The sequence below is a fragment of the Gorilla gorilla genome, chromosome 15 (genome assembly GCF_029281585.2).
Source record: "Gorilla gorilla gorilla isolate KB3781 chromosome 15, NHGRI_mGorGor1-v2.1_pri, whole genome shotgun sequence".
Taxonomy (NCBI): domain Eukaryota; kingdom Metazoa; phylum Chordata; class Mammalia; order Primates; family Hominidae; genus Gorilla; species Gorilla gorilla.
Genome location: NC_073239.2, coordinates 20,333,784 through 20,361,149, shown reverse-complemented (window position 1 = coordinate 20,361,149; position 27,366 = coordinate 20,333,784). Strand labels below are relative to the sequence as shown.

The 27,366-nt window shown below is 36.2% G+C and overlaps 1 protein-coding gene across 5 annotated transcripts; it reads right to left on the bottom strand.

The window, feature by feature from the left end:
* Window positions 1-4,886: 4,886 nt before the first annotated feature.
* MBIP (MAP3K12 binding inhibitory protein 1) lies at window positions 4,887-27,316 on the bottom strand. Of its 5 annotated transcripts, XR_010130719.1 has the most exons (10): window positions 27,087-27,277; window positions 23,292-23,411; window positions 21,296-21,520; window positions 21,117-21,213; window positions 18,560-18,625; window positions 18,174-18,326; window positions 14,680-14,777; window positions 11,685-11,900; window positions 7,406-7,444; window positions 5,417-5,510 (listed from the first exon to the last, which is right to left on the bottom strand). XR_010130719.1 is itself a non-coding variant. In XM_004055089.3 (9 exons), exons 1-9 carry the CDS (start codon window positions 27,213-27,215, stop codon window positions 5,406-5,408), a joined length of 1,035 nt encoding a protein of 344 aa, XP_004055137.1. In that variant the 5' UTR covers window positions 27,216-27,316; the 3' UTR covers window positions 4,887-5,405. The 5 variants fall into 5 exon arrangements, 4 of the variants coding, with proteins under 4 accessions (XP_004055137.1, XP_018865756.1, XP_018865757.1 ...); XM_004055089.3 differs by lacking the exon at window positions 11,685-11,900 and having other exon boundaries at window positions 4,887-5,513; window positions 27,087-27,316; XM_019010211.3 differs by lacking the exon at window positions 11,685-11,900 and having other exon boundaries at window positions 4,887-5,510; window positions 27,087-27,295.
* Window positions 27,317-27,366: the final 50 nt, after the last annotated feature.

Sequence of the window (27,366 nt, the reverse complement as noted above, 5' to 3'; positions counted from 1 at the left end):
CCTTAAAATATATAAAGTTTTAAGATTCATTGGAACTAGATGGTAAATGGTGATGACTATTTTTCCTGGCATGAGAGTTAAGATATAATTTTTAAATCTGAAGATTTTAGTAAAGTCCAAATGCCTAACATTAAATTTTTAAGAGTATCAAATTTTTTTAAAAAATCTATCATATATTTAGGCAACATAAAATCACTTTCAAAGGATTATTTTTTAAAAGTAGCTCCAAAAAAATTTGAATACATGTGAGATTTCTTTCCCCCCTCCCCCTGACACTTCCTTCAGGAAACCTTGGCCACAAAGAATGTATAAAAGTGTTAGAAAATGTGGGGATTGTGAAATGTTCACATGCTTCTGCTTTTTAAAAAAGTAAACATGCAAGGCTGGCAAACTGCTTTCCCTGTGTAAAAAGTAGGGACAGTGATTCAGTGCTCAGAAGAAATGAGCTATCAGGCTGGGTGCAATGGCTCATGCCTGTAACCCCAGCAGTTTGGGAGGCTGAGGCTGGTGGATCACCTGAGGTTGCGAGTTTGAGACCAGCCTGGCTAACATGGTGAAACCTCATCTCTACTAAAAATACAGAAATTAGCCTGGATGACAGAATGAGACCCCATCTCTAAAAAAAAAAAAAATAAATAAAGTCTAAAGCTTTAATGACATAATTTTGTTGAATGATGGCCATTTTTGCAAAACATTTTCATTTTTAGATTTATAAGAACCAATTAGAATGAATTTTTTTCATTTCTACATCTTTTGATTTTTTAAATCACCTTTGTGCACATAGCTATCTTCAGCATTTTTCAACTTAGGAACTATGTCAAGTAAATTTTGGTGGATAAACATCATAAAAGATCAAATACTGTTACAGCATTTAGCAAAATTAAATGGTCCAGGTTCTTGTCACAAAATATTGCATGATTAAACTCTTCTCATTGAGTACGTGGTTGGAAATCCTATTTCCTTGTTGTCCTTGGAAATATATGGTTCACTCCTTCATTCTTGAGTATGAGAAAGCTCATCTAGAACACGCATCTTTAGACTCATGGTCTGAGATTTTGCTTACATGATCAATTTCACCAATGTCATCTAGGGTCTAGAGTACTGCCCTCTGTCTCTCTGTGTTCACCTTCTGCTTTAATAATTGTGGAAATTCTTCTGTTTTCTTCTACTTGCTATTATGGGCAAAAAATGAAAAATTCTGAACTCTTAACTGTATTCACTGAAAGCTTAAACAAAAAGGACTCTAAAGATGGTGCTTCTCCAGACTTTCATACCTTCTTGAAAGATGATGTAACAATTTTGACAATGCTATATGAAAACTGAAGGATATTATAATAATGATCATTTACTTTCCTATCACATTATCCTTTTAGGTAATTCCATCAATGTTCCATTTCCTTTTTATTTTAGTCTTTATTTTTATAGCATAGTTTGGAATAATTGATTAGTAATGATTAAATAATTCCTAGGATAATGAGATAGTGAGTTTTGAAAGATACAGAAAAGATCTCATGTCTTAGATTTATGAGTCCAAGGAACCCATATGAGATTTACAAAATAGGAGCTTTATTCTATTTTTAAAAAGTAAATTTTCTCTTTGTCATTTGGAGGATATCTAAGGAAGAGTAAAAGTCATGAAATATTAATTCTTACATTTAGAACTGCTCAAAAAAGAAGCCCCAAACTAAAATTTTTTACAATAAACCTGGATGCTATCTCTTGGATCATAAAGTATTTCCCGTTAATGTCACTGAAAAAAAAAAAAGTATTTCTTATGGAACTGAAAGTTTTATAAAGGCCAGCTGCATTTTCATCAGTCTAGGTAACAGGGTCAGGGGTCTCAGCTCATGCTTTCTTTATTGGAAGTGCTCTTCATTCCCCCAAAGGTCTGGGCACATGTGGCTATTTTGTTCTTGGAGATTCTACCGTTCAAGCCACAGGTCATTGTTCTGGGGTGGACAGTTGGCCCAAGTTAAGAATATGAACTCCTGTTCCAGATTTTGAATCATAAGGAACAAACAAGGGATACTGGAAGCAAAGAGCTACGTCAGAAATAGCTCCACGGAGCCCAAAGCCCTGGGCAAGCCTAAATTGCAAGGAAGCAGAAAGGAGGAAATCTTCAGAGAAGCCAAGCTCCAAAGGGAAAGAAGGGTGTGCAGAATCCAGACAATGTGGCCCAGTGAGGGGTAAAGAGTAACAAAACCTGCCTAAACTTCCTGCAGTTTGGATTCTTTACATTCTTTATACCACCACCCCTTTATTTTAGAATTGGGCTCCTGTTTCTTGAAAACAGCAAATCTCTAAAACAGAAACTAGTGCCAGGAATAGGATTGCTCAAGTAGCAGATCCTCAGTGAAAATGTAAAACTAACCATGGAGTTAAAGCAAAGAGAAGGGATAGAGGTAGGGGGTGGACAGAGAGGACTCCCTATTCTATGGAAAACTGGTACTTTGAAGGTAAGTGGTAACAGAAGAGCTGAACAATGACCTATTATCTCTTGGGACCAAACCACATGTGCAGGTTGTCTGGCTAAAAGCAGATAGAGAAAGGCAGGGAAAATGACCTGTTTCAAAAGGGAAATCTTCTGCTGAGATTGCTGGAGACCAGGTCCAGATATTATTCATGAGTTTGAAAAAGCTCAAGAGGCCAGCAATTGAAAGAATATCTAACAGTACCCAGACTAGTGTGGGAATCCTAAGCCTTTCCCACAGGATAAACATGTTGATGCCCAATCCCAGCCCCACCAACCCCTCGTAAAACACTTTTATAGACTGGAATTTAACCTGTGGAAGGGAGAGATCTATAGGGCAGACTAGGGAAGAGGTGCTTTCCAGTCCCTGCAAGCAAGACTCTTTCCAATCACTTGTGCTCCTTTATTCTCTTGAGGACAAGGCCGTTAGAAACAATGGGAATAGAAAGCTGAATAACAAAAATCCTGAAGGTAAAAAGGTCATTAGGCAGCCTTGTGATGAAGGGAGCAAATTTATCCCACAGAAATTCCTGGCATCACGTTTCAGTCAAAGATGTACTCAGGACAATGACTGAGAGCCCATTAACGTTCTGGGGTAGTTATCACCAGAAGAACCTTAGTCTTGGACAAGTACCTATCCCAACTTCTATCAAGATGGTGTTGAATCTTGAGCCTCTTCTGCAGGCTCCAGACTCAAGTAGAAAAGGCTGCTGGCACCAGATAATAATTACTCAAGTGGAGAGAAGACTCCTCTCTTAGGTCCCTCAGAAGGTAGGCCTGAGGACAATGGAAAGAGGGAATCGTAGTGAGCATATCCTAGGACCCCCAAAGCATGACTTAGGAAGTTATTCTATTACCTAGGCAAGAAACAGACTTATGGCATTTATTGGTCTGGACTAGTGATCAGTGTATGATCCTGTTTTCTAAGTTCCTTCCCTACCATCAAGTCAGCCTCCTTTTCTAATTGATAATTTTTTAATTTTCCCTACTGAATGGCTGGTGTGCTGATAGTAAAATGTGTCACTAAATGTGGAGGATGTCTTTCTGACAGGATGATGATCACATGGACCAGATGCAGAGTGGGGAATAGGTATTCGTAGCTGTACTTATAATACGGGATCACGCTAGAAAAGAACATCTTGAGGGATAAGTTTGCTCTGCAGAAATGAAATACAGTGGTAAGTCATTGGTGGAATCCACCTAGCCCCTATCTTCTTGGGAATGATTCCAATGCCTACATTTTCTATGAGGTGACCACAATTTCAGGGCTGCCACAAATGGTTTCGCAAGGTTGTGTGTATATTGCAAACTTCTTACGAAGAGGTTCGGCCCCATCTGGCCACAGCTGACTGAGATGCCTGGTCACACTGAGTCTGGTTTAATCTCTGGAGAATATGAGCTAAGAAACACAAAACATGAGGTAAGCAGCAGTCACTGGAGTTGTGAAGTTCTAGAGCTGAGTTCAGAGTTTGCACCACAGCAGCTCAAACACAACAAGCCGAGGCTCTGAAGGCAGGACTAATGAAGACAGGACTAACATGTCACTCCATGTGGGGAAGCAGAGATAAAAAGGTCTTCAGAGAAACCAGTCCACAGAAAGATAATATAGTAGGTACACAGATGATTATGTGTAAGATTTAAAAAACAAAGGCAGAGTAACAAAGACAAAAGGAGAGGGAGAGCAGAAAACAAGGTGAGTAGAGGACAGAGACAAAGAATGAGAGGCAGTCAGAGACACAGAAAGAGATTAATTGCTGGCGACTTTCTAGATCCTACAAGTGTTTCACTGTACTTCCTGCAATAAAGTTCCAGATTTCTGCTCCTTTTTAGCAACAACTCTTTTCCAAGCTATTTGGTAGATTTCTGATTCTTGCAACCAAACCTTTTTTGTTTGTTTTTTAAGACAGGGTCTCACTCTGTCACCCAGGCTGGAATACAGTGCATCACTGCAGCCTCGACCTTCTGGGGTCAAGTGATCCTCCTACCTCAGCCTCCCAAAGTGCTGAGATTACAGGAGTGAACCACCAAACAATTATTGACCTGAACAACTGCTCCATGAAAGAATTTCCACATAATTGTAGCTGCATCTTTCAAATGTTTAATTTGTAACTGTGGTAATGTATGTACTGCCTAATGTAACTGGGGTATTGTAAAGGTGAGGCTCTCAAAAGAGAGGTACTATAATTTCTTTGTAATATCCTAATTGCTGTCCAAAAACAGACCTGGTTTTATAATATTAGCTAACATCTACTGAGCAATTCCCTTGGGACAGACAGTTTCAAACATGCAGGATCTCACCTCTTCTTCATAACAATCAATAAGGTAGTCTCTATTATTGTCATTCCCATTTCACAGACTGGGAAATAAGAACAAAGACAGATTAAGTAAATTGTTCAAAGTCACACTGTCAAAGGGATAAAGCTGGATCTATTGTTTATTTACATGAATACTGACATCTTAAAGATTAAGAAAAACAAGTTCATACACATGCATTTAAAATTCATTTCAGTCAATAAATTTTTGTTGAATGCTTATTATATGCAAAGTACTGATTTAAACTAATAAACTGGTTAACATCAATGTTACAAATATAAAGTCCTTTTAAAGTATCAATATCAAAATAAATCTTCCTTCCTGTGGTCCACAAAAGAAAAAAGATGTACCAGCACTTGTAAATTAAGTTTTTCAATTTCCAAAATACCTCCTTTAAAACAGAAGGGAATAAATTCCAACAATGCTATTTTCAGTGCATTCATTATTTCAAAACTTACTGGAATATTTGAAGATTACTTGCTGCAAGCTGGACTCATGTGAAAATAAACCTTGACTTCACAGAGAAGTCTACATTGATAAATATATATCCGTTGAATTAATAACAGTGTAAGTTACACATATGTATACAAAAAAGTAAAATGACAAGGATGAGAGGAGTTTTTCATGGAAGGTGGTGGGTTGCCATGGATTCTGCTTCTCTTGATTTTCTGAGGAGGGCTTGTTTGAGGGCACTAATTTTCTCATCAAGTTCAGCCAGTGAATAGTTCTGCTGTAAACAATAACGACACAAATTGCTGAATAAGATTCTGAAGTATCTTAATGCAGATAAAGTGCCAAATGAACTATAAATATTTAAAATATTCAAAAGCATGATCAAATGTTTTTTTCCCTCATGAGAATAATCTTAAAACTGAGCAACTATATATGTTGACTATATCATAAATTTAAAGGCATAAAATAACAAGGCTTAAATATTTCTTTTTATCTTTTCTAATGACTAAGCTCTCCTGAACCTTTTATACTTAGAAAGAATAAGTTAAAAAAAAAAAAAAAGCCTGATTATTAGACACTGGAGCCTATTTGAAGATGGGAGGAGGGAGAGGACTGAAAAACTGCCTATTGGGTATTATGCTGATTACCTGGGTGACAAAATTATCTGTACACCAAACCCCCGTGACATGCAATTCACCCATGTAACAAAGCTGAAAACCCCTTGAGCTTAAGTAAAAGTTGGAAAGAAGAAGAAAAATGCTAATTATACTACTACCAGGAGAAAAAAATCATTTGAGACATCAGCTATCCCTTTTAATGGAAAACTTTCTATGTTGATTACTAAAGTTAACCTGAAGTGGAAAATAGTGAAGAAAACACTTCTTTTACCTTCCAATAAAAATTGGATTTATTCAAGTCTATCTATGTGAACACCCTCACTTATATATTAATATTTCTAATTTAGACACAAGTATTATGTAGTGGCTATTAGGGGGTAAAGAGAAGGGGAAATTGGGACTGAGTGCTAATAGATACAGGGTTTTTTGGGGGCAGTGATGGAAATGTTCTAGACTTAGTGGTGATGGTTGCACAACATAGTGAATATACTAATAGCCACTTTAAAATGATGAATTTTATGTTATGTGAATTATATTTTTTTTTTTTTTTTTTTGAGACGGAGTCTGGCTCTGTCGCCCAGGCTGGAGTGCAGTGGCGCAATCTCAGCTCACTGCAAACTCCGCCTCCCGGATTCACGCCATTCTCCTGCCTCAGCCTCCCGAGTAGCTGGGACTACAGGCGCCCGCCACCACGCCCGGCTAATTTTTTGTATTTTTAGTAGAGACGGGGTTTCACCATGTTAGCCAGGATGGTCTCGATCTCCTGACCTCGTGATCCGCCCGCCTCGGCCTCCCAAAGTGCTGGGATTACAGGCGTGAGCCACGTGAATTATATTTTTAAAGCAGCAACGAAGTGTTACAGTTTACTACATAAGAGAATAACTTTTAAAAACCTGATTATTCTCATAATCAATAGTAAAAAAAGTTAGTTAACTTTAAAAATAGCCGCTTAAAATACCTAGAAATTCTCTCTTGAGGGATCAACTATAATAATTTACTTCTGGAAAAAATAGCTGCTATCAAAAAACTTACTCAGAATTTTACAAGAAAAAAATATGCTACTCTTAAAAATCAGAAAGTTTTCTCCAACTTTAAATTCACATTACCACTGTTAAATTCTAGCAAAGCCTTACTATTTAAGGTTCAACTAATTAGTAAAGTAGCACTTTAGACAGGGCTGGCTGAAGTCAAACTCTGCCAAACACCCTTTTTGATCTAGGTGCTGCTAATTAGAAGTGTTCACAAAAGGAAGGGATGGGGGGAGACTGAAATTACTTGAGCACTTACTATTTTTAAGCACTTTGTGAATGACACATCCTTGTACTACTAAAAGCAGGACAAAGGTTTTATTTATTTAACCTATCTGAGTCATTCCATGCCCTTAAAATAATTTTTCTATTCAAGTATATTACTTTATACTGCCCTTTTCTTCAGTCCTAAATTTTACCAGGGTATGACCTAAAAGCAACCATAGTAGAAACTTTTATTAATAAGAAAGGTATAAAACTAATCAAACTATTTCAGAAACCAAAATGAAAATGCAGTAACTTACTTGAGGTGGTTGAACTTTTCTTCTTTTTCCAGAAAAGCTCTAGATTTAAAAAAAAAAAAAGTAATCAATGTTTAGAAAAATCTAAGCATTTTTTTCTTTATAAAATACTGTACAAATTATGTACAGCCTTGGGAACCCTGACAGAAAAAAACCCAACCAATTTACCAATACCAATTACTGTCTGTAACCAACATCTACCTTATATTCTGCAAGTTACCCTCTAAAGAGGATGACGTTAACAATATATAATAGTAATATTGCAGCAACATGCTCATCCTTGGCAATACATATTTTCCCATCAACTACCCACTGCTAATGAGCCTGAGTGATTTCGGAAAGAGGTGCTCTGGGGATTTTCTGCTTAGTTTTTTTTCATAACCTTTCCATCCCAGGGTATTGAACAAGTGAAGTGACAACAGACAAAGGAAAAACGGAATCTGGTATATGAGGCCAAGGGGTGAAAACACACATACACACACCCTGGACTGACTATAGTAGACACTGTGGTTGTTTATGCAAACAGCTACCTATCCACTACTTCTCTGTGTGGCCCAAGCCAATGGCTTCCCGGTCTTGTCAGTGACTGAAATGGGCATGGGTCCAGTTCTGGCCAATGAGTAAAGGAGAGGTCTGCTGGAGATTAAGAGGAGAGCTTCTGGAAAAAGCTTCCTCACATCTTTTGAGAGAAAGCCCTTAAAGAAGGCAGTTCCTCAGGATACTGCCGTATTGGGTAAGACACCTGAAAGTGCTGTAGCCATCTTGCCATCTGCCTGGGAAAGAAGTTAACACCAAGCAGAGTTAAGAGGGGAAAGAAACCTATTTTCTCACAATTATGATTTAGCCACTGAATCAATTAAATCTGAAGCTTGTGCTACCATGGACTTCCTATTTTATAATTTACATAATGTTTAAGCCAGTTTTGAGTTCAAATTTCTTAGTTGAAGCTAACAACATTCTCACTGATCCACTAATGAGCCTTTTAAACTTTGGCCTAATGAATTCTTTCTAGACTTTTTCTTAGTTTCACACAAGCACTAGCTTTTGAATGGCAAATTAGTAAATGAGTATATTTGACAAAGAAACTGTGAATGTCCAAGACAAAATGTTCTCATGAGCATTTCTGACTACTGAGATTTTAAAGACGGCATTAAAACTCACATTTTCCTTTGTGTCAAAAGTTGATTCAAAGAACATCTAGGTATGCTTATCAAGTTACAATAAATGGGAAATCATTAAGTATTAGAATTAGTAATTATGAAATAATAGAGCTCAGATAATTATGCTCCTTCCTTTGCCAAACCAAGCTGGATACCTGTGGTAGGGCCTATGGGCAAATAAGGAATCAATGTTTAATTTGGCGATTGATCAGTCTCCTAACTTCCTAAGAGGTGGCTTTTTATACACTTGATGCAAATATAATTCCCCTTGGCCAGGCGTGGTGGCTCATGCCTGTAATCCCAGCACTTTGGGAGGCCGAGGCGGGTGGATCAAGAGGTCAGGAGATCAAGGCCATCCTGGCTAACATGGTGAAACCCAGTCTCTACTAAAAACACAAAAAACTAGCCGGGTGTGGTGGCAGGCGCCTGTAGTTCCAGCTACTTGGGAGGCTGAGGCAGGAGAATGGCATGAACCCGGGAGGCGGAGGTTGCAGTGAGCCGAGACTGCACCACTGCACTCCAGCCTGGGCGACAGAGCAAGACTCCATCTTAAAAAAAAAAAAAAAAAAAATTTCCCTTGTTCTCCTAATCGTCTAACCTGTAATATATTGATAGCTATTAAACAATCAGATTACTACTGTATCATAGAACCAAAGCAAGAAATATTAGAATGAGGAAAATAAGGTCATCAGTCGCTCAGTGACTTAAAAACAGTAAAATGTGGCCTTTTGGGCTTGTTTTAGGTCTGAGCAGAATATTTTGATAAGAAGAACACTTAGAAATACCATATCTACCGTGGATACACTAGATTAACTTTACTATTTGTTTTAGGTATAAGGAAATCTCAGTACAGTTCCTGACTTATGATGGCTAGATAAGGTTTTTCAAATTTACAATGCTGTGAAAGTGACACACATTCAGTAGAAACTGTACTTCAAATGCTGAATATTGATCTTTTCCTGGGCTAGTGACATGTGATACGATGCTCTCTTGTGATGCTGGGCAGTGGCAGTGAGCAAAGCTCCCAGTCAGCCATGGGGTATGAGGGTAAACACCCGATACTCTACAGTGTACTGTGCTGCCAAGTGACTTTCCTCAACTGTACATGATAGGCCAGTGTACACATTCTGAACATGTTTTAGGCTAGGCTAAGCTATGATGTTTGGTAGGTTAGAGGTGTTGAATGCATTTTAGACTTAATAATATTTTCAGTTTTTGATGGGTTTATTGGGACATACCCCATCTGTATAGAAGTATAAAAGGTGGACATTTTAACAGGTTTTGGTACCTGAGAAAAAATACTTGAGAGCACAGCACACTAAAGAAAGAGCTGGAGAAAGGTAATGCAAAATTGTCTCTCCTCACCCATTATTTTACCTTACCAGGTTCCTAGTCATGCATCGCTTAATGATGGGGATATATTCTGAGAAATGTGTTAATTTTGTCATTGCGTGAACATCATAGAGTATACTTATAGAAACCTAGATGGTACACACCTAGGCTATATGGTATAGTCTATTGCTCCTAGCATATAAACCTTACGGCATGTTTCTGTATTGAATACTGTAGGCAAGTGTAACACAATGGTATTTGTGTATCTAAACACGTCTCAACATAGAAAAGATACAGTAAAAATACCATACTATAATTTTATGGGATCACTGTAATATATGCAGTTGACTGTTGACTGAAACATCCTTATGCAGAGCATGACTGTCATACACATGTTCACGCACATGCACACACACATATGAATCCAGGGAACCAGTGCTCTAAGGAAACTCAAGGGTAAGGAGTCCTCTTCCATGACTGGCTTTCTTTCTTTCAGTTGTAAAAGGCAACTGATTCTATGCGTGCAGTATCTAAAATGTTTTTCTTCCCTTCTAGTCCCAGAGCCCTGATTCAGACCTTCATTTCTCTCTGGCTTGGATAATGACATGTTTCCTAAACTAGTTTCCTTGACTCCAATTTCTCTCCAACTCAGACTTCATAATGCCACCAGACAGGAACCTAAATTACAAGTTTCTCTCTTTCTCTAAAAGTTAATTGTGCTCCAATGATACTAGAAGTGCAAACTGGTTAGTGTGACCTTCAAGGCCCTCTGAAATATGTTTACAATCTAATTTTCTAGCTGAATCCAGTTGTTCACTCATGCTTCAGACCCACGACACGTTCATACGCACATGGCCTGTGTACATGACGTTGACCTGATTTTCAGCATTCCCCTCCCCCGATACTTCCCTTAAGAAACAGGAGTTACTGTTACAGACTAAAAATTACACTCAGTCAGTGCTTTGAACAAAGTTAACACACCTTCAAAGTCCAATAATGAGCTATCAGCCAAGTCCTATCCATTCATTTGCACATCTACTCGATATTGACTACATTCTGTGTCTCAAAGATGAACAAGACATAGTTCCTGCCCTTGAGAGTTTCAAAATATAAAGTGAAAAACATGTATAAACATATGAGTGATAAATGCTATAAAATAAATAATATACTTGTAAAAGCATGTTGGTACTTACTGTTTTCAAGTATCATAATTTAAAATCAGTAAGTCTTTGGAAATACTCTAAGATCGTTCTTTTAAATGGACTGTTAAGGCCATGCCCTTAAACTTTTGAAAACATTACATTTAAAGCTTTCCATGGCTAATGTGAAGAATAAAGATCTTTAGAACTCTTGTATCAAAATGTCCAACAAGTATTATTAACTTTTGTCATAAATCCTGTTTTATACACATATAACTTATTTGGAGTTTTATGTCTGGTCGTAAAATGAGATAATCTGATTACATTTTATAAAACAAATACAAATGACATCTTTTTTCCCCATAAATATTTGTTTTTCTATGCTACGCTTCAATGTTACCCATGATAATCAATCTCTATCCAATTGTAAGAAGCTCCCCCATGTTTAGAATTCATCTACATGTGAATCTGAATAAACACATTTCAATGAAAATCTTTTCAGAGTTCAGGAGTTCCAACAAAAGTTCAATCCTTAATAAACCGAATGGGCTCAACTTTCCTTTCCTATCTTTAGAAGCTATAGGACTGTGCTACATATGTAGTTTCTTCTGTATACTTTTGAGGGATAAATATGTAAAATTATGCAATTACCATGCATGTACTCCCAGCATGATGGTGAGGGTGATGAATAATGTACTATGTCCTCTGTAAGGTATGTGCTCAACTTCTCCTGTTTGCAAGGACACTCTTAGAGCTGACTGTATTCCAAGTGAGGTTCCTAAAGATGGCTCATTCATCCTATTATAGAAGGGTGATGAGTATGAAATCTTCTTTCCCATAGGGCTTGTGTCATGTACGTTCACAGGCCTAAAGGACAGAATGAGTCTGAATGTTTAAACTTTCCAGTGTTTTGTTCTTCCTTGTAGCTCACTACTAATTTGATGTGTCACTTCCAACACTAATCCAGAACTGCAGTTCTTCTAAAAGATATATAGTTTTTTTTTAACATATTTGGAAATACTTTTAAAAAGCACCTGTTTTATCACAGGTTGCCACCATCCATCCTTTTCTGAATGCTTAATACATATATGCCAATCCTCTGTTTACATTTACAAATGCTTCCCACCCCTGAAATTAGGCAGTCACCAAGCTTCAGACTTCAGGCCTCAGACAATCTGTGTTCCTATCCATCGATGGACTCTCACCACTACACAGACTCTCCCAATTGTCCCAAGTGTAAGTGCCGTATCTCAAAAAGCTTACCTGATATTTTTACCCTCATAACCTCCTCTGCCTTCAAATTCACATTTCCCACAAAAGTATCTCTCGCTCTAGATTTTCTTATTTCTATCAATGATGGTATCATTTTTCCAACCAGAAACTGGACTCTATCCTTGTTCTCTGTCTCTTTCCACATCCAATCATCAGTATTTGTCCATTTTTTTTCCTACTTGCATTAATCTTTTCCATTCTCACTCATGTCCCTATTTTAGGATCTAACTTCACATCTAAGCTAGCATAATACTATCTTCTTATCCTTAGTTTCTCTCGTTTGTCTCCCACAACTGTATTAGATAAATCTTTCTAAATACCGTGTTCACAAATCACTTCTCTGCTCAAATGCTTTCAGTAGATTCCCCCTGCTCCCTGCCTGGAAAATAGATTTTAAACTCCTGAGCATAGCACTTAAGGTCCTAACAATCTGGCTACTTCTACCTCTTTACCCACTCTATCCTATCTGTAACAGATCAAAACAAAACAAAAAGATTATGATGTGGAGGGCTTGCTTTTTTGTTAAACACATCTATAAGTTTTGTTTTTTTTGTTTTTGAGACCGAGTTTTGCTCTTGTTGCCCAGGCTGGAGTGCAACGGCGCGATCTTGGCTCATCGCAACCTAAGCCTCCTGGGTTCAAGCGATCCTCCTGCCTCAGCCTCCCAAGTAGCTGGGATTACAGGCATGTGCCACCATGCCCAGCTTATTTTTTTTATTTTTATTTTTTTGTATTTTTAGTAGAGATGGGGTTTCTCCATGTTGGTCAGGCTGGTCTTGAACTCCTGACCTCTGGTGATGCGCCCGCCTTGGCCTCCCAAAGTGCTGGGATTACAGGCGTGAGCCACTGCATCTGGCCTATGTTAAGTTTTTATAAATCAGAATCAGAGAGAAGAGAGGAATGATGCTGCAGCAAGTTCTCATTGGAGGCATCTGATTTTACCATACTCTATTGTAAGATCGGTTCTATCGTTAATAAGAATTATATTAACAAGGTATGAAATTGAACTAGAAAAATAACTTTCTTAGGTTATTGCCTTCTTTAATGAAGGCAGTTAGAATGGGAAAAACTTATGGTAGACTACTGTAGGAAAAGTCATTAAAAATCTTTATGAAGTTTCCTAGGAAGACATTCAAAGAATAATCCTAAAAGTGAAAAGACCTTTGTAATTATGTAGTACAACCAATACATTTTCTAATATTAGACATCTTGAAGATCAGAGGAATAGAGTGAGTTTTCCACGTTTATACAGCTACTTTGTAGTTATAAAGCTAAATAAATGCCAATGAGGTTTTTACCATGTGCTAAGCAGTATGCTAAGTGTTTGATCAGCATTATCTCATTTGATCTTTGCTTCAGTCCTTAGTATTTTCATAAACCTCATTTTACATTTGAGAGTAGTAAATCACTAAAACTCTTCTCTGAAATTTTGTCATTTAGGACTTGCTGCTCCCTTTTGTTACGTGACCTGCCTTCTTCTTCTGGAAATACTTCTTTTCTGTAACTCACTCTTATACTCAATCTATAACTTTGGAAGATTGCTGTCACACCTAAAATAAATTTTAAATATATTTTCACCACTAACTTATATGATCCATGCTAAAATGGGCTATCTCACATAATTTTTCAGAAATAGGAGTTTTGGTATAATCTCACTTTGATATTATTTTAGTTCTAATATGGTACTGCTTTAAAAAAAAACAAAACTTAGAGAAGGCAGGTATTATACATAATCACCTCAGAAGACTGAGGAAAACACAATGAGCTCACGATCATTTTTCTGAAAAATGTTGATGTGCCAAAGATACTAACTTACCAGCACAACACTGTTTCTTAATGTTCTTGGAAAAAGGGGTAAGAATGAATGAATGCTAGAGTTAAGGAATTACAAAAACACAGAAAGTCTGGTGGTTAAGGTAAAGAATAAGGGTGGCAGCTTGAGGTGTGTTTGTTTAGTATTAACTGCATATGAGCTGAGAGAAGGAGCCTGTTGGGGAAGAGAGATTAAAGAGGCAGAGGGATCACTGAAAGAGCAAGGTTACAGAGGAAGCCTCTGTTTTACAAGGTAGCAAGTTCAGAGTAACAGGCCCAACCACCACCCAGGCTGACTTACTATGCCATGAAAATGGCCTAAGTTTGAGAATGTGGGTAATATATAATAGAAGTATCCCTTTTTAAAAATTCTAAATTTTAAAAATATTCAGAACCAGAGTTTTTAAGGAATTAGATATATCCCCTATACAGGACTGTGTTCATTCATCTTTGAATTATTAAAATAGTGTTTTGCTTATAGATCAATGAGTGACTGTTAAACCACAAAGAATCCAGAATACAATAACATTTTCATTTATTTTTAAAAGACACTTATACTCACTACAGACTGAAAATATTCAGGAGAGATGCCTTCCAATTCAAGGATTTTATCCTCAAGTTTTTTAATTCTCTGATAAATGTCTCTTGGCACTGGACCACCTAAATACATTAAAAAAAAATCTGAGATACTATTGAATAATTCTTTCTTCTCACAATTTTTATTTTTAAAATACCATGCAAAGACACTTATGCAAAGGAATGGAAAATACTTAAGAAAATAAAAAACAGAAGTAAAACAGAATGAAGTCCTTAGGTCATATTTTTGTATTATACACTATCGGACATATTGTACTACACTTCCTCTCTCCAAACCCCATTTATGCTTCCTATATTCTAGGAGTTTCATGTTAAATTCATTTTACAAGATACTGAATAGCTTCCATGTAGAACAATTTATATTTCTGATATGCTTTGATAGTTACATGGGAGGACAAAAATGCATAGTGACAAATGACGAGAATTCAATGCAGTGGTTGCAATATGTCATATTATTTTCTTCAATTAATATTTCTCCCTACATGCCATATTTTTCCTTTGACCTAAAAGAATGTAAAAAAGGGGCTTTACCATAATTCTAAACTAACAAACTTTCTGAGGAGGGGAAGAGTAAATTATGGCCACTCAAATTTTAAATTTATGATTATATCAAGAATCCTTCTACTTCTCACCCCCTCCACACTGTGGCCTTTCTGGTCCAGACCACTTCCACCTCTCCCTGGATTACTGCAACTCCCAAACTGGTCTCCCTGTTTCTGCCATGCTTCCGTAGAGTGTATTTTCAACACAAAAGCCAGTGATCCTCTAAAAATATAAGTTAGATCACATCATTTCTCTGCTTCCAATACCTGATCATTTCACTCAGGTTAAATACCTCCAATACCTGATCATTTCACTCAGATTAAATACCAAAGCCCTCTCAATGGCCTACAAGGCCATACACAATGTGGATATTCTCCCTATGCCCACATGGTTCCAGCCACTTGATTACTTTTTTCTGTTATTCAAAGAGGCCAAGCACCCTGTAAGCTTTAGCTGGTTCCCTCTACCGCCATAATCCCAAGTCAATTTCAAGTCTTGGCTCAAAAGTTACCTTATCAGTAACACCTTCTCTGACTATCCTGTTAAAAATACCAGTACTACCACTCCCCTACCCAGCACTCCCTTATCCTCCTTACCTTAATTTTCTCCATTCCATTACTATCACCCAACATTCAGTATATTTTCTTTCTGTATTGTTTGTTTCCCCATTCTAATGTAAGCTCCAAGAGGACAGAGAGTTTTATCTGTTTTGTTCATTAGGTAGGGCTGTGCAGCTTGTGCACTGCACAAACCTAGGAAGCATCAGTTCATAAGACTACAATGCATGGCAAAGAGCTGGTGCTTGATATTTACCGACTGAATGAATACATGATTAGCCAATCATTATGCAATTAAAGAATACGGGTAAATTTTTATATCAAAATTGTCAACTTGTTATGTATAAAAATTCTAGAAATTTTGAGGATTTTAAGAAATCTTAGGACCTTGGTTGTTCTTGTACTTAAATAAGTTAACTTGTTCATTTGACTTTGCTTTTGCTGCTCCCTTTACCTACAATGTCCTCTGCCTTACTTCTGTATCTTTCAAGAGCCAGTTCAAGCTTCACTGGGTAACGCAGGCACTGCCTAAACCTCTTCATTCGCATAAAGGCTCCTTGTGCCCCCACCATTCTTCAGTGCTCCTGAGTTTTTTGGGACAGACTCTCACCATATTGTCCAGGCTGGTCTCAAACTCCTGGACTCAAGCTCTGTTCCCCCCTCAGCCTCCCAAGGAACTGGGATTATAGGCACACACCACTACACCCATCCTTTCATTACTCCTTTAAAACTCTACTTCACTATTAATCTTTCTCTCATTTGGATTATAAAGTCCTTGAAGCTGGGGACTATGATTATATCATCTCAGTATCCCTTGTGCCTAAAATGGTGCTTGGAGCATAGTAAGCATTCAACAGATATTTTTCCAAAAACTTAACTATTTCATACTATTATTAGAGACTTAACCAGTCAATCCTTTTATACAGTGGCATTTTAAACCCATCCACTTCTGAGGGAAGAGATTAATTCTTAATGCCAGTGTCTTATTACTCTCAAAGACTTACTCATTCTGTTTTCTTCTTCTACCTTCATCTGGCTAGTATAGCTTCAGATAGCTAGTATACTCCAGCTATACTGGATTCAGATATCTCCCAAACCATATTTTGTGTTTTTGTCCTTTTTTGCAAATGGTGTTTCTTCTTTTTGGAATGCTTTGCTCTGGAAAATTCCTACTAATCCTTCAAGGCCTCAAATGTCACTTCATTAGGATGCCATCATCCCTTGACCTACCCTGAGAGAGTCAAACACTAACTTTCTGTCCCTCCGTACATATATCTGCAAAGGTGAAATGAGCAACTGTCCATTCAATAAACATTTGAGCACTTGCTTTGTGCCAGGCACTGTAATAGGTACAAAGAAATGAATATGACAGACATAGTTGCACTCTCATGGACTATATAGCAGGAGACAGACATTAAACAAACAGAACCATGATAACTGCTTTAAAGGGGAGCAGGGAATACCAGGTGCTATATAAGATTATACAAAAGGTGAATCTGCACTGGTCTAGGATTAGGAAGAAAAAGCATGGACAGAAGGGCATGAGTATAAAGATCCTAAAGCAGCACAGCGAGTGGGAGATGGGAAGCCCAGAGGTGTAGCTGGAACTACAGATGTGGACAATACTATTTAAAATTACAAACCCCCTCCAATCCCAATCTCCACATTTTTAGCTGGGAAGAAACAAGATCAAATTTGAGCTTTAGAAAAAGCAATCTGGCCACAGGGTAGAGATGATCTAGAGGAAGTCCAGTGGCAAAGAAACCAGTAAATATCCTTCCATCAGTCCAAGCCAGAGATCACAGTGGCTTCAACTCTAGTAGTAGCAGTAGAGATAAGACAGAAGTGGGTAGATTTGAGAGATATTTATTTAGAAAACAGAATCAACAGACATGGTGACTAAATGGAGAGGGAGACTCAGTCTCTGCACCCAGTGAGGACTTGGGTTTGAGCAGGGTGCAGTAGCGACACATGATTGTAGTCCCACTGACACATGAGGTTGAGGCAGGAGCATTACTTGAGCCTAGGAGTTCAAGTCCAACCTGGGCAAGACTGGACTATGTCTTTTTTCTTTCTTTTTTTTTTTTTTAAAGAGTTGTCACTTACTATCTTAGGCATGTTTGCTTGGGCTCTTTAAACTTCAATTTATTTATCTGTACAGTGATAACACCACCACCACCTCAAAAGGGTACTATGACCTTTTAAGTGAACTGACATACACATAACACTTTCTGAGTGACTGGCACTTACAGTTCAAGAAATGTTAGGAGCTAAATGAAAATTTGGTGACTAAATGAACTGCAATTTTTTAACCATTTGCAAAGGTTCATTATGAGGTACCACTTAGCACTTTGCTTACCTGTCTGTAACCGCAAGTGGGCCTCAATATTTTGTAGTCGTTCTTCTACAGCCTGATTACCACAATCTCGAAGCATGCTGTTAGGTTTATGACCTGACCCTGGAATTCCTTCAGGTCTAGTCTGTGGTCCGTATGTATTCACAACTCTAGAAACTAAATTAAGAAACTTTTGAGCCTATATACATTTGTATTTCAAAAATCAGAAATTCTTATTCCTTAACAGCACTTTATATTTTTTTCATAAAGACCATCTAACCACAAGTATGAAGGACGGCAAGATGTTTTTGTTTTAAAATAAAATTTAGATGGGAAAGTTATTTCTATTCCATTTTGCTAATAATCTAGACTTCTGTCAGTGACTCAGACGTCATGTGGTGGTTACTTACCTTTTACGTGACTTTTAAATCCGGGGTAAGGGGTAAAAATCGCATCAGTTCTTGCACAACTATTTTCTAAGGAGAATTTAGATAAATATAAGTTTAAATATATTCTTCCCTTCAAATGTATGAGATTTTAATAAACTTTCAATAATTCATATTAACATTTTACTCATAATAATTTTAATAAATAGTAACAATAAATTACTATCACACATAGGATAGAATTTAGTGACCTTCTTTACCTGTCAAAATTTATCATAATATCTAATATTCTTACCTAATGTTCAGATTTATATATAGAAAAGCCATCAACATTAAGTGGCACAAATTGATACAATTTTGAAAACCAATGTCACTATTCGGGCCACTGGAGAAAATAATCTACCATAGAGTATTTAAATTCTACTTCATCGTAGAAATAAAACTCATCATTTTTACTAGAATTCTTTTAATTCAGCATTTTTTATTTTAATGACCAAATTAGTGAACATCCAACAAAAAGAATTATTTAACACATTTTTATTTCAGAACTCCACACAAAGATGACCTCAAAACCTCAAGTACACATACATTTCCACTCTACCTAGATTTCCAGTGCTCATTTTAAAAACCCTTCATTACAAAAGTCATCTACTTCTTCTCATCCCACCACTTTTCAAAAAAGTTTCATTTTAGTAAAGGTCTATTGTGAAAATTTGTTCCTATTTTTTTCCAAGCTGAAAAGTAGTTTCTTTCAAATTAAGTATCAATGCATAAATTACAAAAGGGGAAAATTGGAAAGATGTTAACATATAATACAACTAATTAACATAATTGTTATATATTAACATACGATACTACATAGTAATAATATATACTTATGTTTGAAATAATGTTTAAAGGCCACACATTGGCAGTAAATCTCCTGTAAAATTCCCCTGAATATTTTGTAAAAAATGGCTGGTAAATGAGATTCTTAAAAAAAAAATTCTTTTTTCCCCCCTATGAAATTTGATTTTTAAAAATTCCACTGCTTATAGTTAGGTTAAACTTATAGGTATTAAAAGGAACACACTAACATATTAAAATACATTTGTATTTTTTTCAGTTGAACTTTCCTTAGTAGTTTTGTTGATAAATCAAATAGTATGCATAAAATTCCAAATCCACTTAGCTTTTATATCTAGAGACTAAATAGACATCTTTCCTCCTTTTTTTTTTTTTTTTTTTGGAGGCACCTCAAAATATGCTTAAAGGGTCATCCTTTCTCCATTCTCTTCCTACCATTTCATGGGGCTAAGGGTTAAAAAAAGAAGCTATCATCCATTCCAGAACTATATTCCAAACATATAGATTAACTGACCATCAGTGAGAAATTCAGCATGGTGTGAGTGTATGAGTGCTAGTCACTCTCCACAGCAATTCTTGCTAGCACTGTTTTGAGCCAGCAAAGAATTGAATGGGCCAAGGAATCCTGCTGAGCATTTCAATTCTTGTCAATTTCTATCCCCTGGTGGTTTATAATAATAGAGTTAGCAGGGAGAACAGAGGAATAACATTAGTGACACATGTGCTTGCTCTCTCAACAAACCCTTTCTCATAGTCGCTTGTAGTTGGTTGTAGTACCTGAGATTTTGCCATTGTTGCACCTGTTCTGAAAAGCTAATAGGAAAATATACCAAATTTAGAGATGCACATGTGTAATGCTAATAGTAGCACACAGCTAAATTCAGGACCCAATACCAGCCTACATTATTTCATTAAGAGAATCAGTGTACCAATGTGATATGAGTCATTTCTAGGTTCATCTGACAATTCTATGTTCATAATAATTAGCCATGAGATATTAGAGGCAACAAGAAACATGTTCATTCCAATTATGAACTCTTCTCCATAATTTTTCCTAAGAACTACTTGTTCTGATTATTACTATGGTGCCTGAGTATAATCTATGGCACTGCATTGCAATATTTTGTATTCTGCAGCATACTTGCAGATCTGTAAATGTACTATAGCATCAAGTAGAGAGGTAAAGGAGAATCAGATGAAAAACAGCAAATGTATGCACTATGGCAGAAAGGAAAAAAGCAAGACACCATGGTCTTCATGATAAATTGGTTGTATCGTGACACAGGACATTTCAAACAGCTCAGGAGTAGTGAGAAAACTGCTCCCTCTGGAGGAATATTAACTTTACTAAGTTCACTTACGTATTAACATCATGATTTCACAGTACATGTATAGGTTTGAAATTCATAGAGCTCAGTTCCTTTTACTAGTGAGATTGATCAACCTTCTCACTCGTACCTCACCTTCATTTCCTAAAGGAACTTTAAAATAATCTTCGCCTGTGATAAACACTTTTAATGTTAGCATTTACTTTGTGTAACCAAAATGAAAACCAGTTTGCAATATAGTCTATTATTAAGCAGAAGGAAACTCTACTGTCTTAATTACTAACTAAATCCATGAAATAAATTGAATTGTGTTCTAAAAGCTATTCATTTAAAAAATAAATAAAAGATTAGAACAACTATAAAAATTGTGCTTAAAACCCTATGAAAATTAATTTCTAGGTAGTTACCTTGATTACAATCAATAACATTGCAAAATTCCCTGACGTTGTTTTCATTGATTTCAGCTTGCTTTCTTTCAATAAATGCAGATATTCGTCTGTCAATCTACAAACAACAAGTTTTAACAGTGTAAACATAAGATTTTTTAAAATAATACCCTCTCGCCCCCGCCAAAAAACCTTCTTACTTCTGCTTTTCCAGCCTTTATCTGAACTACTTCTGGATCAAAATGGATCTGTGTCTTTTTCACATCTCTTAAATCACTTTCTTTGTGCTTTTCTTCCTCTTGTAGGTCGCCAATGGAAAATCTGTCATTTACTTCATTTTTGTTCCCCATTTCTGTTCTTCCTATCTCTTCAACAGCAGTTGTATTCTCCTCTTTAATCGGAGACTGAAGTTTTGCTAAAAAAGGCTGAGAACAACACAATTCCATCTGCTGAGGTTCAATCTGACCAAAATTAATTACACACTTAATATATTTACATAAATTTCTGCTAAGTAAATGAAATACTTAATATCAGTTAATAAATATAAAAAGTTGGTACACCAGGACACATAGATTTGACCACATATAAGTACTTACTATTCTCTGCTATTGTAACCATTATCATTTGCTATAAATTTGTTTTTTAAAAAAGGAGAGAGGAAAAAAGAAAAGAAAACCTAAGGAAATTTAAAATTTTCTTTGAGAGAATCATTCTGTCACTCATCTTTTATTTTGTGCCAAATCAAAGCCTTCAGCCTCTGGCACCAATGCCACTTAATTAACATGTCATTCAAATGCCTCCTCAGAACACTAAGGCTTAGTATTTTTCCTCCTTAACACGAGAGCTAGTGCTCTCACTCAGCAAAGCCCTGCATTATCACTGTATCACTGGAGATTCTCCACTTGAAACTGCAGTTGGCCAATGTGAATGAGGAAGCATAGACATGAAATATATAGGTGTTAGGCTGAGTGAACACTCAGACTTTTCCTGACATGGCAAGATATCTTTTGGTCATAAAATTAAATTTTAAAAAAGAAAACGAACAAGAAAAAAAAAAGATCTATAGCTGAAAACAGGCAGAGGCCTATCACTATACTACAGGGGGAAAACCCCTGTTGTAGAATATAAACTATATTACTCATTTACTGTTCCCCTCCCCCACTCCCCACAATTAGGTCTCATTTGAGTTCTACAGCTCACTGCTCTGCCCTTTAAAAACAGGGTTAACTATTACTTTTAACATGAAACAGTTAAAATTTCCCACAAAGTCAATGAATGGAGGGCTGAAAATTAATGCCTAGTCCATTAGTCAAAACACACTAACACTAATAACGTTCCAATTATTTTTTTCATACCTACAATTTTGCTTCCATTGTTCGCTATACTACTCTTTTGAAATCTTATAACACCTTAATCACAGTAAACTGACCAATTCAAACAGTTCTTCCACTTATCTTTTTGACACTTCACATTTTACACTTTGATTAGAGATAAACTGCAAACTTACATCAATTATAATTGCAAAGATGTTCAATTAGAAACCAGCAAGGTCATAATACGGTTCAGTTATTAACATGAAATATTTAAAAATATAACAACACTATTATAAATACCAATTCAATATTAACTTCTAATATAAAGAATGAATTATTTCAAACTGTTAAGGAAAAGAAATGATAAAATAGTGACTGGCTACTTACTAAGATGAGACATTAATGTCATAGAAATTACTTTCTTTTTAAAAACTATGCTGAAACTGTTTAATTGCAATAGACACTCCAGGATGTGTCATGCTGGGATAATGCCCCTTCTTGAACCACTGAAAGCACTCCATGAGCCTCCAAACTCACCCAAGGCATGGAATCATTATCATAGCATGACACACACCTGCCGTGTCTTATTGCTTAATTATAACCCACCATAGATGGAACTGTATTGAATTTTCAGTGCAGGTCTAGAATTGAATAGAATTGCATTCATTCACTCTCATACCCACATTGGTCTTTTGGGCTATATTCCCTTAACTGTCCTGATCACTACTGAAATTAACAGATTTAGATTAAATCCAGATGTAAATAACGTTTTATTAGCAACACTATTAATATAGTGTTTAGAACTGTCAAATACTCCAACTAATTTAACCACAATCAATTTCTATTTTCAATATCGGGTTATCATTTCTAACAAGAAATTTACCTGTAAATATAAAATGTGTTGTTCAAGTGCACTAAAGAGCAATGCAGGCTGGAATGCCGAGAGGCTCTGGAGCTTGTTCCAATCGATTGTAATTTTCACCACATCATCTCTGAGGTTAAGCTTCAAAGGGGCAAACCAGCAACATCACAAAAATTACACGATTAAGCTGTACATATGGAATTGTCACAAAAATAAGATTTCTAGAGTAACGGGTCTATTTTGCTCTAAGTTATCAAGTTTTTAATAATACACTGAAATGCTCTACCCAGTTACCATTTCAAAAGGCCAAGAAAGCTACAGATTTTCATAAAAAAACAAAAACAAAATGACATGTCGTTCAAATTCTATTCCTAGGTCTGTGTAATGGGACCATTTTAGAGGTAAAACCATTCATGAAAGATGAAAAGATGAAGGCTCTTTTGATACTTCAATATATACAAACCTTTGGATGGAGTCCAATATAGGCTTGCCCTATTCAGAATCCTACTACTTCTAGCTCAGAGCCTTAAACAGAGGAAGTACAAGTGTTTTGTGAAAGTTTTAACATGCATCTTTCTCTTTAAGTATGTACACAAATACATATCAGAAATATATCATTATTCTGACATCCTCCAAATCACATTTTTAGTTTTTTAACTTTTAACCAATTTTTAAACTAATTTAAAAGTCAAGATTATTCATACATATTAAGTGTAGGGATAAATGGCAACATGTTTATTTCAAATAAAAAACTATTATTTAGCTATGGAAGTCTGAAGCTGAAAAACAAAGACTTCTCCACCATAGTGAAATAAGTTGTCAGACTGGATGAAATGTCCAGATCTTTTGCTAAATGCTAAGATGTGACAGCTCATTATATGGAAATTTCATCAGTTGGTGATCTAATAGAATAAAATCATACCCAGAAAACTACCAAGAACCTGAATATAAGATTATTATCAAAATGAGTGAAAATTTTACAATGAGAGCGCCCATCTGCAGTCTTTTGAGTGAATAAAAGTGAACCATCATAAACTTTTCTAGGGACATGTGTTTACAGCATAGTATAAGACTATACTTCATAGTAGAATCAAGTTAACATAATTTATTCAAAATGAGTCATCTTTTCTACAAAATAAAGGTGTTACGTGAGTTCAAATACAGATTTTATCAGTCACAATTATAATAAAAAAGATGAATCACTGTACAAAGATCAAAAAGATGTAAGGTTACCAATAAAAAAGATAATATATTGAATAAATACTATGTGACAGAAATTTACTGCCCTTTGAAGATGAGAATGGAAGCATTTAAAAGTCCATATTAGACAAGTATAAAGAGATATGAAATTTCATGTAGGCTGCAATGGCAAAGATTAGAATATATTAAGATTGTACATTAAAGTTAATGCATTAATTTATATTACTTTAATTCCTATAAAGATTTTGTTAGACAACAACCTGTATTATGTATGCAAGTAACCCATTAATGTACTTTCATAGTCTTCAAGGAGATCTATAGTTGATTATAGAAAACTTAAGAATACAGCTTGGGGATAAAGCAGGCAAATCCTCAACCAAAGCAAAGTATCACATTTTCTAGAGAAAATAACTTATAGAAAAATAAGTCTTAATGTTTGGTTCATATTCTCATTTCAATTCAGCAGAATTACATAAGCTTCAAGTGCAATTAAGAATAATTAGTCTTTTAAGAAAACCACATAATAATGTCACAAATTAATTTTAAAACTGTCCTAATACATCTAACTATTCATTCAACAAATTCATTATTAGTAATATGAATTCTATGCATTTTGCCCTACAGAACTTGGAAGAGTAAACCACTCACTCGAAAATCTCTATTAGTCTGCTATTAATATAGACTATTTAAATATATATTTTCAGTAAAAACTTTATTAAATTAATACAAAAATCCAAGCTAAAAATAAATAATTGTTTAGCTTGGTAAGATGGACCATCCAGAGGCAAGCAAAAAGGTTAAAATTAGTAAATTTTGTGATCTTAAGTAAAAAATTATTTTTAACATTCAGTTTTATGTTTCCTACTGAGGAGATCTAATAATACAACGATACTTAGGGATGACACAGGATGAAGTTAGGCATGTTACAACATACACTCTAAATATCCTTTAAAGTGGTTGCAAACGAAAATACTGATTTCTCTGGGGGCAATTTTATAAGTATGGAACTCTGATTTTCACTCTTAACACTTCTCAAAATATAGAGTATTATGAAAACAGTTTGTATTTAATTGATGAAACAATCATATTTTTGACACTTGTATAGGAGGTCCCTTCACTGTGTCATGGTAAAGTACCCAAATATTTACTGTGAACATTTTTGACAGGTGACATAAGTAAATTGTAATCACTTCTTTACTTGTACAGTACTTGAATGTTTAAAATTTTCTAATGAGTTTGAAAAATTCAGTATGCAAAATATTTCAAAAGAAATGTTTAAATCATTGCTCAGTATTTTTTAAAAATATTCCATCTTCTGTTAACAGGTGAGCATAAACTTTTTTCATCTTGACATTATAAAATAAATAAACTTAAGTTCCAACGTCGCCATAAAAAGTTCTCTAACTTTTAAACCATTTAAAGGTCTTGGGTCTTAAGAATGGAATGTTAATAACAAAACACCCCAAGTCTTTAAAAAATGTTTTTGGTAAGTACTTGGCAAACAACTGAATTTAAAAGTTATATCTTTAAGCAGACTCCATTAATAACTGCGTCATTACATAAAACCGTTTAACTTACAGTAATGTTCTTTGTAAGACACAACATACTACGATTTTTAAAAATAGTAACTTTTTAAAAGACTGATTCTCCATCTACTCAAGGCTTTAAAAATAATTTTCACAAATCAGACAAATGTTCTATTTTCATAGGAATTTACCATTATCTTTGACACAAATGCCTGCTTTGTCCACTTGCGCTAGTACCAGCCCCAAAACAAAATTTACGGCTAGAAAATGGTCTATGTAAGATAGAAAATATTTCCTTTTAAAAGGCAGGTAAACAAGCATACTTTTAAATTGTTTCTCATTTAAAACTTGAATGTTACACCATGAAACGAAACAGTGACTTGATCGAAGAAGCCCACTTCAATTTAAAACCAATTTTACTATGACATTTCTGCAAAAGCGATTTATCAGCCAGTTAAACTAGTTAATAGTTAAATAACGACAGTTCTAACGCAAACAGCATCAACGATGGATAACTCATCCAACTTTACGCTAGAAGTATTTTAAATGAATTCCTTTTACTTTTCTCCCCATTTGAAAGGATTATAGATGCGCAAAACAGCCCGAAGGAAAAAAGAAATAAACAAAACCAAGTAACTCATAAGAACAAATTACTCCCTCCCCCACCAAAAAAAGCTAATAAGCGCGCGCTTTTGTATAAATCTCAGGCCTACTGACCAACCAATTCCCATAAAGAGTAAGTTGGAGGAAAAAGGACCCCCTGAACGCTAAGCGCCTCCTAAACTCGCAGTGAAGCTTTTCCACATTCATTCTCTCCAAGCCTGCCTCTCTCGGAGCCGGGTTTTCACTTAGGCCAACCTCACCCACTCTTGGGGAGGACAGCTGCAAGGTAAACGACTCTGCAACCGGTACCGCCGTCCTCCTCACTCCGACCGAGGAGGCTGGGCCCGGGCTCCTTCCACACCTCGGCTTCGGGACCGCATCCCACACCTCTGCAGGCCTAGCTGCCCCCGGCCTCTGCTAGAGAAAAAGAATGGCGAGGAGGGACCGGATGGTTTCCATATTCCCAATCCCTCAGGCCACCTCTCACCTGTCCAACCAGGGTGTGTAGGGAGCGAAAGATTTCGTAGAGCACCTCTCGGGAGAGGTTGGGGCTGCATCTTCGCTCCAGGCTCCTGTCACCGCTGCTCGGGCGATTAAGCTCCGTGGCAGCAGCCATGATATCTTCTCAGGCCGCCCCACCACCACCACCAAGGTTTGCTCACAACCCCGCCCCCTCCCTTCCAGCTTTAGTCGCTTGGCGATGACGTAAGACACGGCGTCTCGTTTAGCTCGGGCTTTGAGGCCCCACCCTCTCTATGTGAATGACA

Coding starts and splice junctions, on each gene's coding strand:
- MBIP (XM_004055089.3), bottom strand. CDS start 27,215: ATGGCTGCTGCCACGGAGCTTAATCGCCCGAGCAGCGGTGACAGGAGC. Junction 14,778..18,173: donor CCACTTGCGGTTACAGACAG/GTAAGCAAAGTG, acceptor TAATGTATTTAG/GTGGTCCAGTGCCAAGAGAC. Junction 5,514..7,405: donor GAAAAGTTCAACCACCTCAA/GTAAGTTACTGC, acceptor TATTGTTTACAG/CAGAACTATTCACTGGCTGA.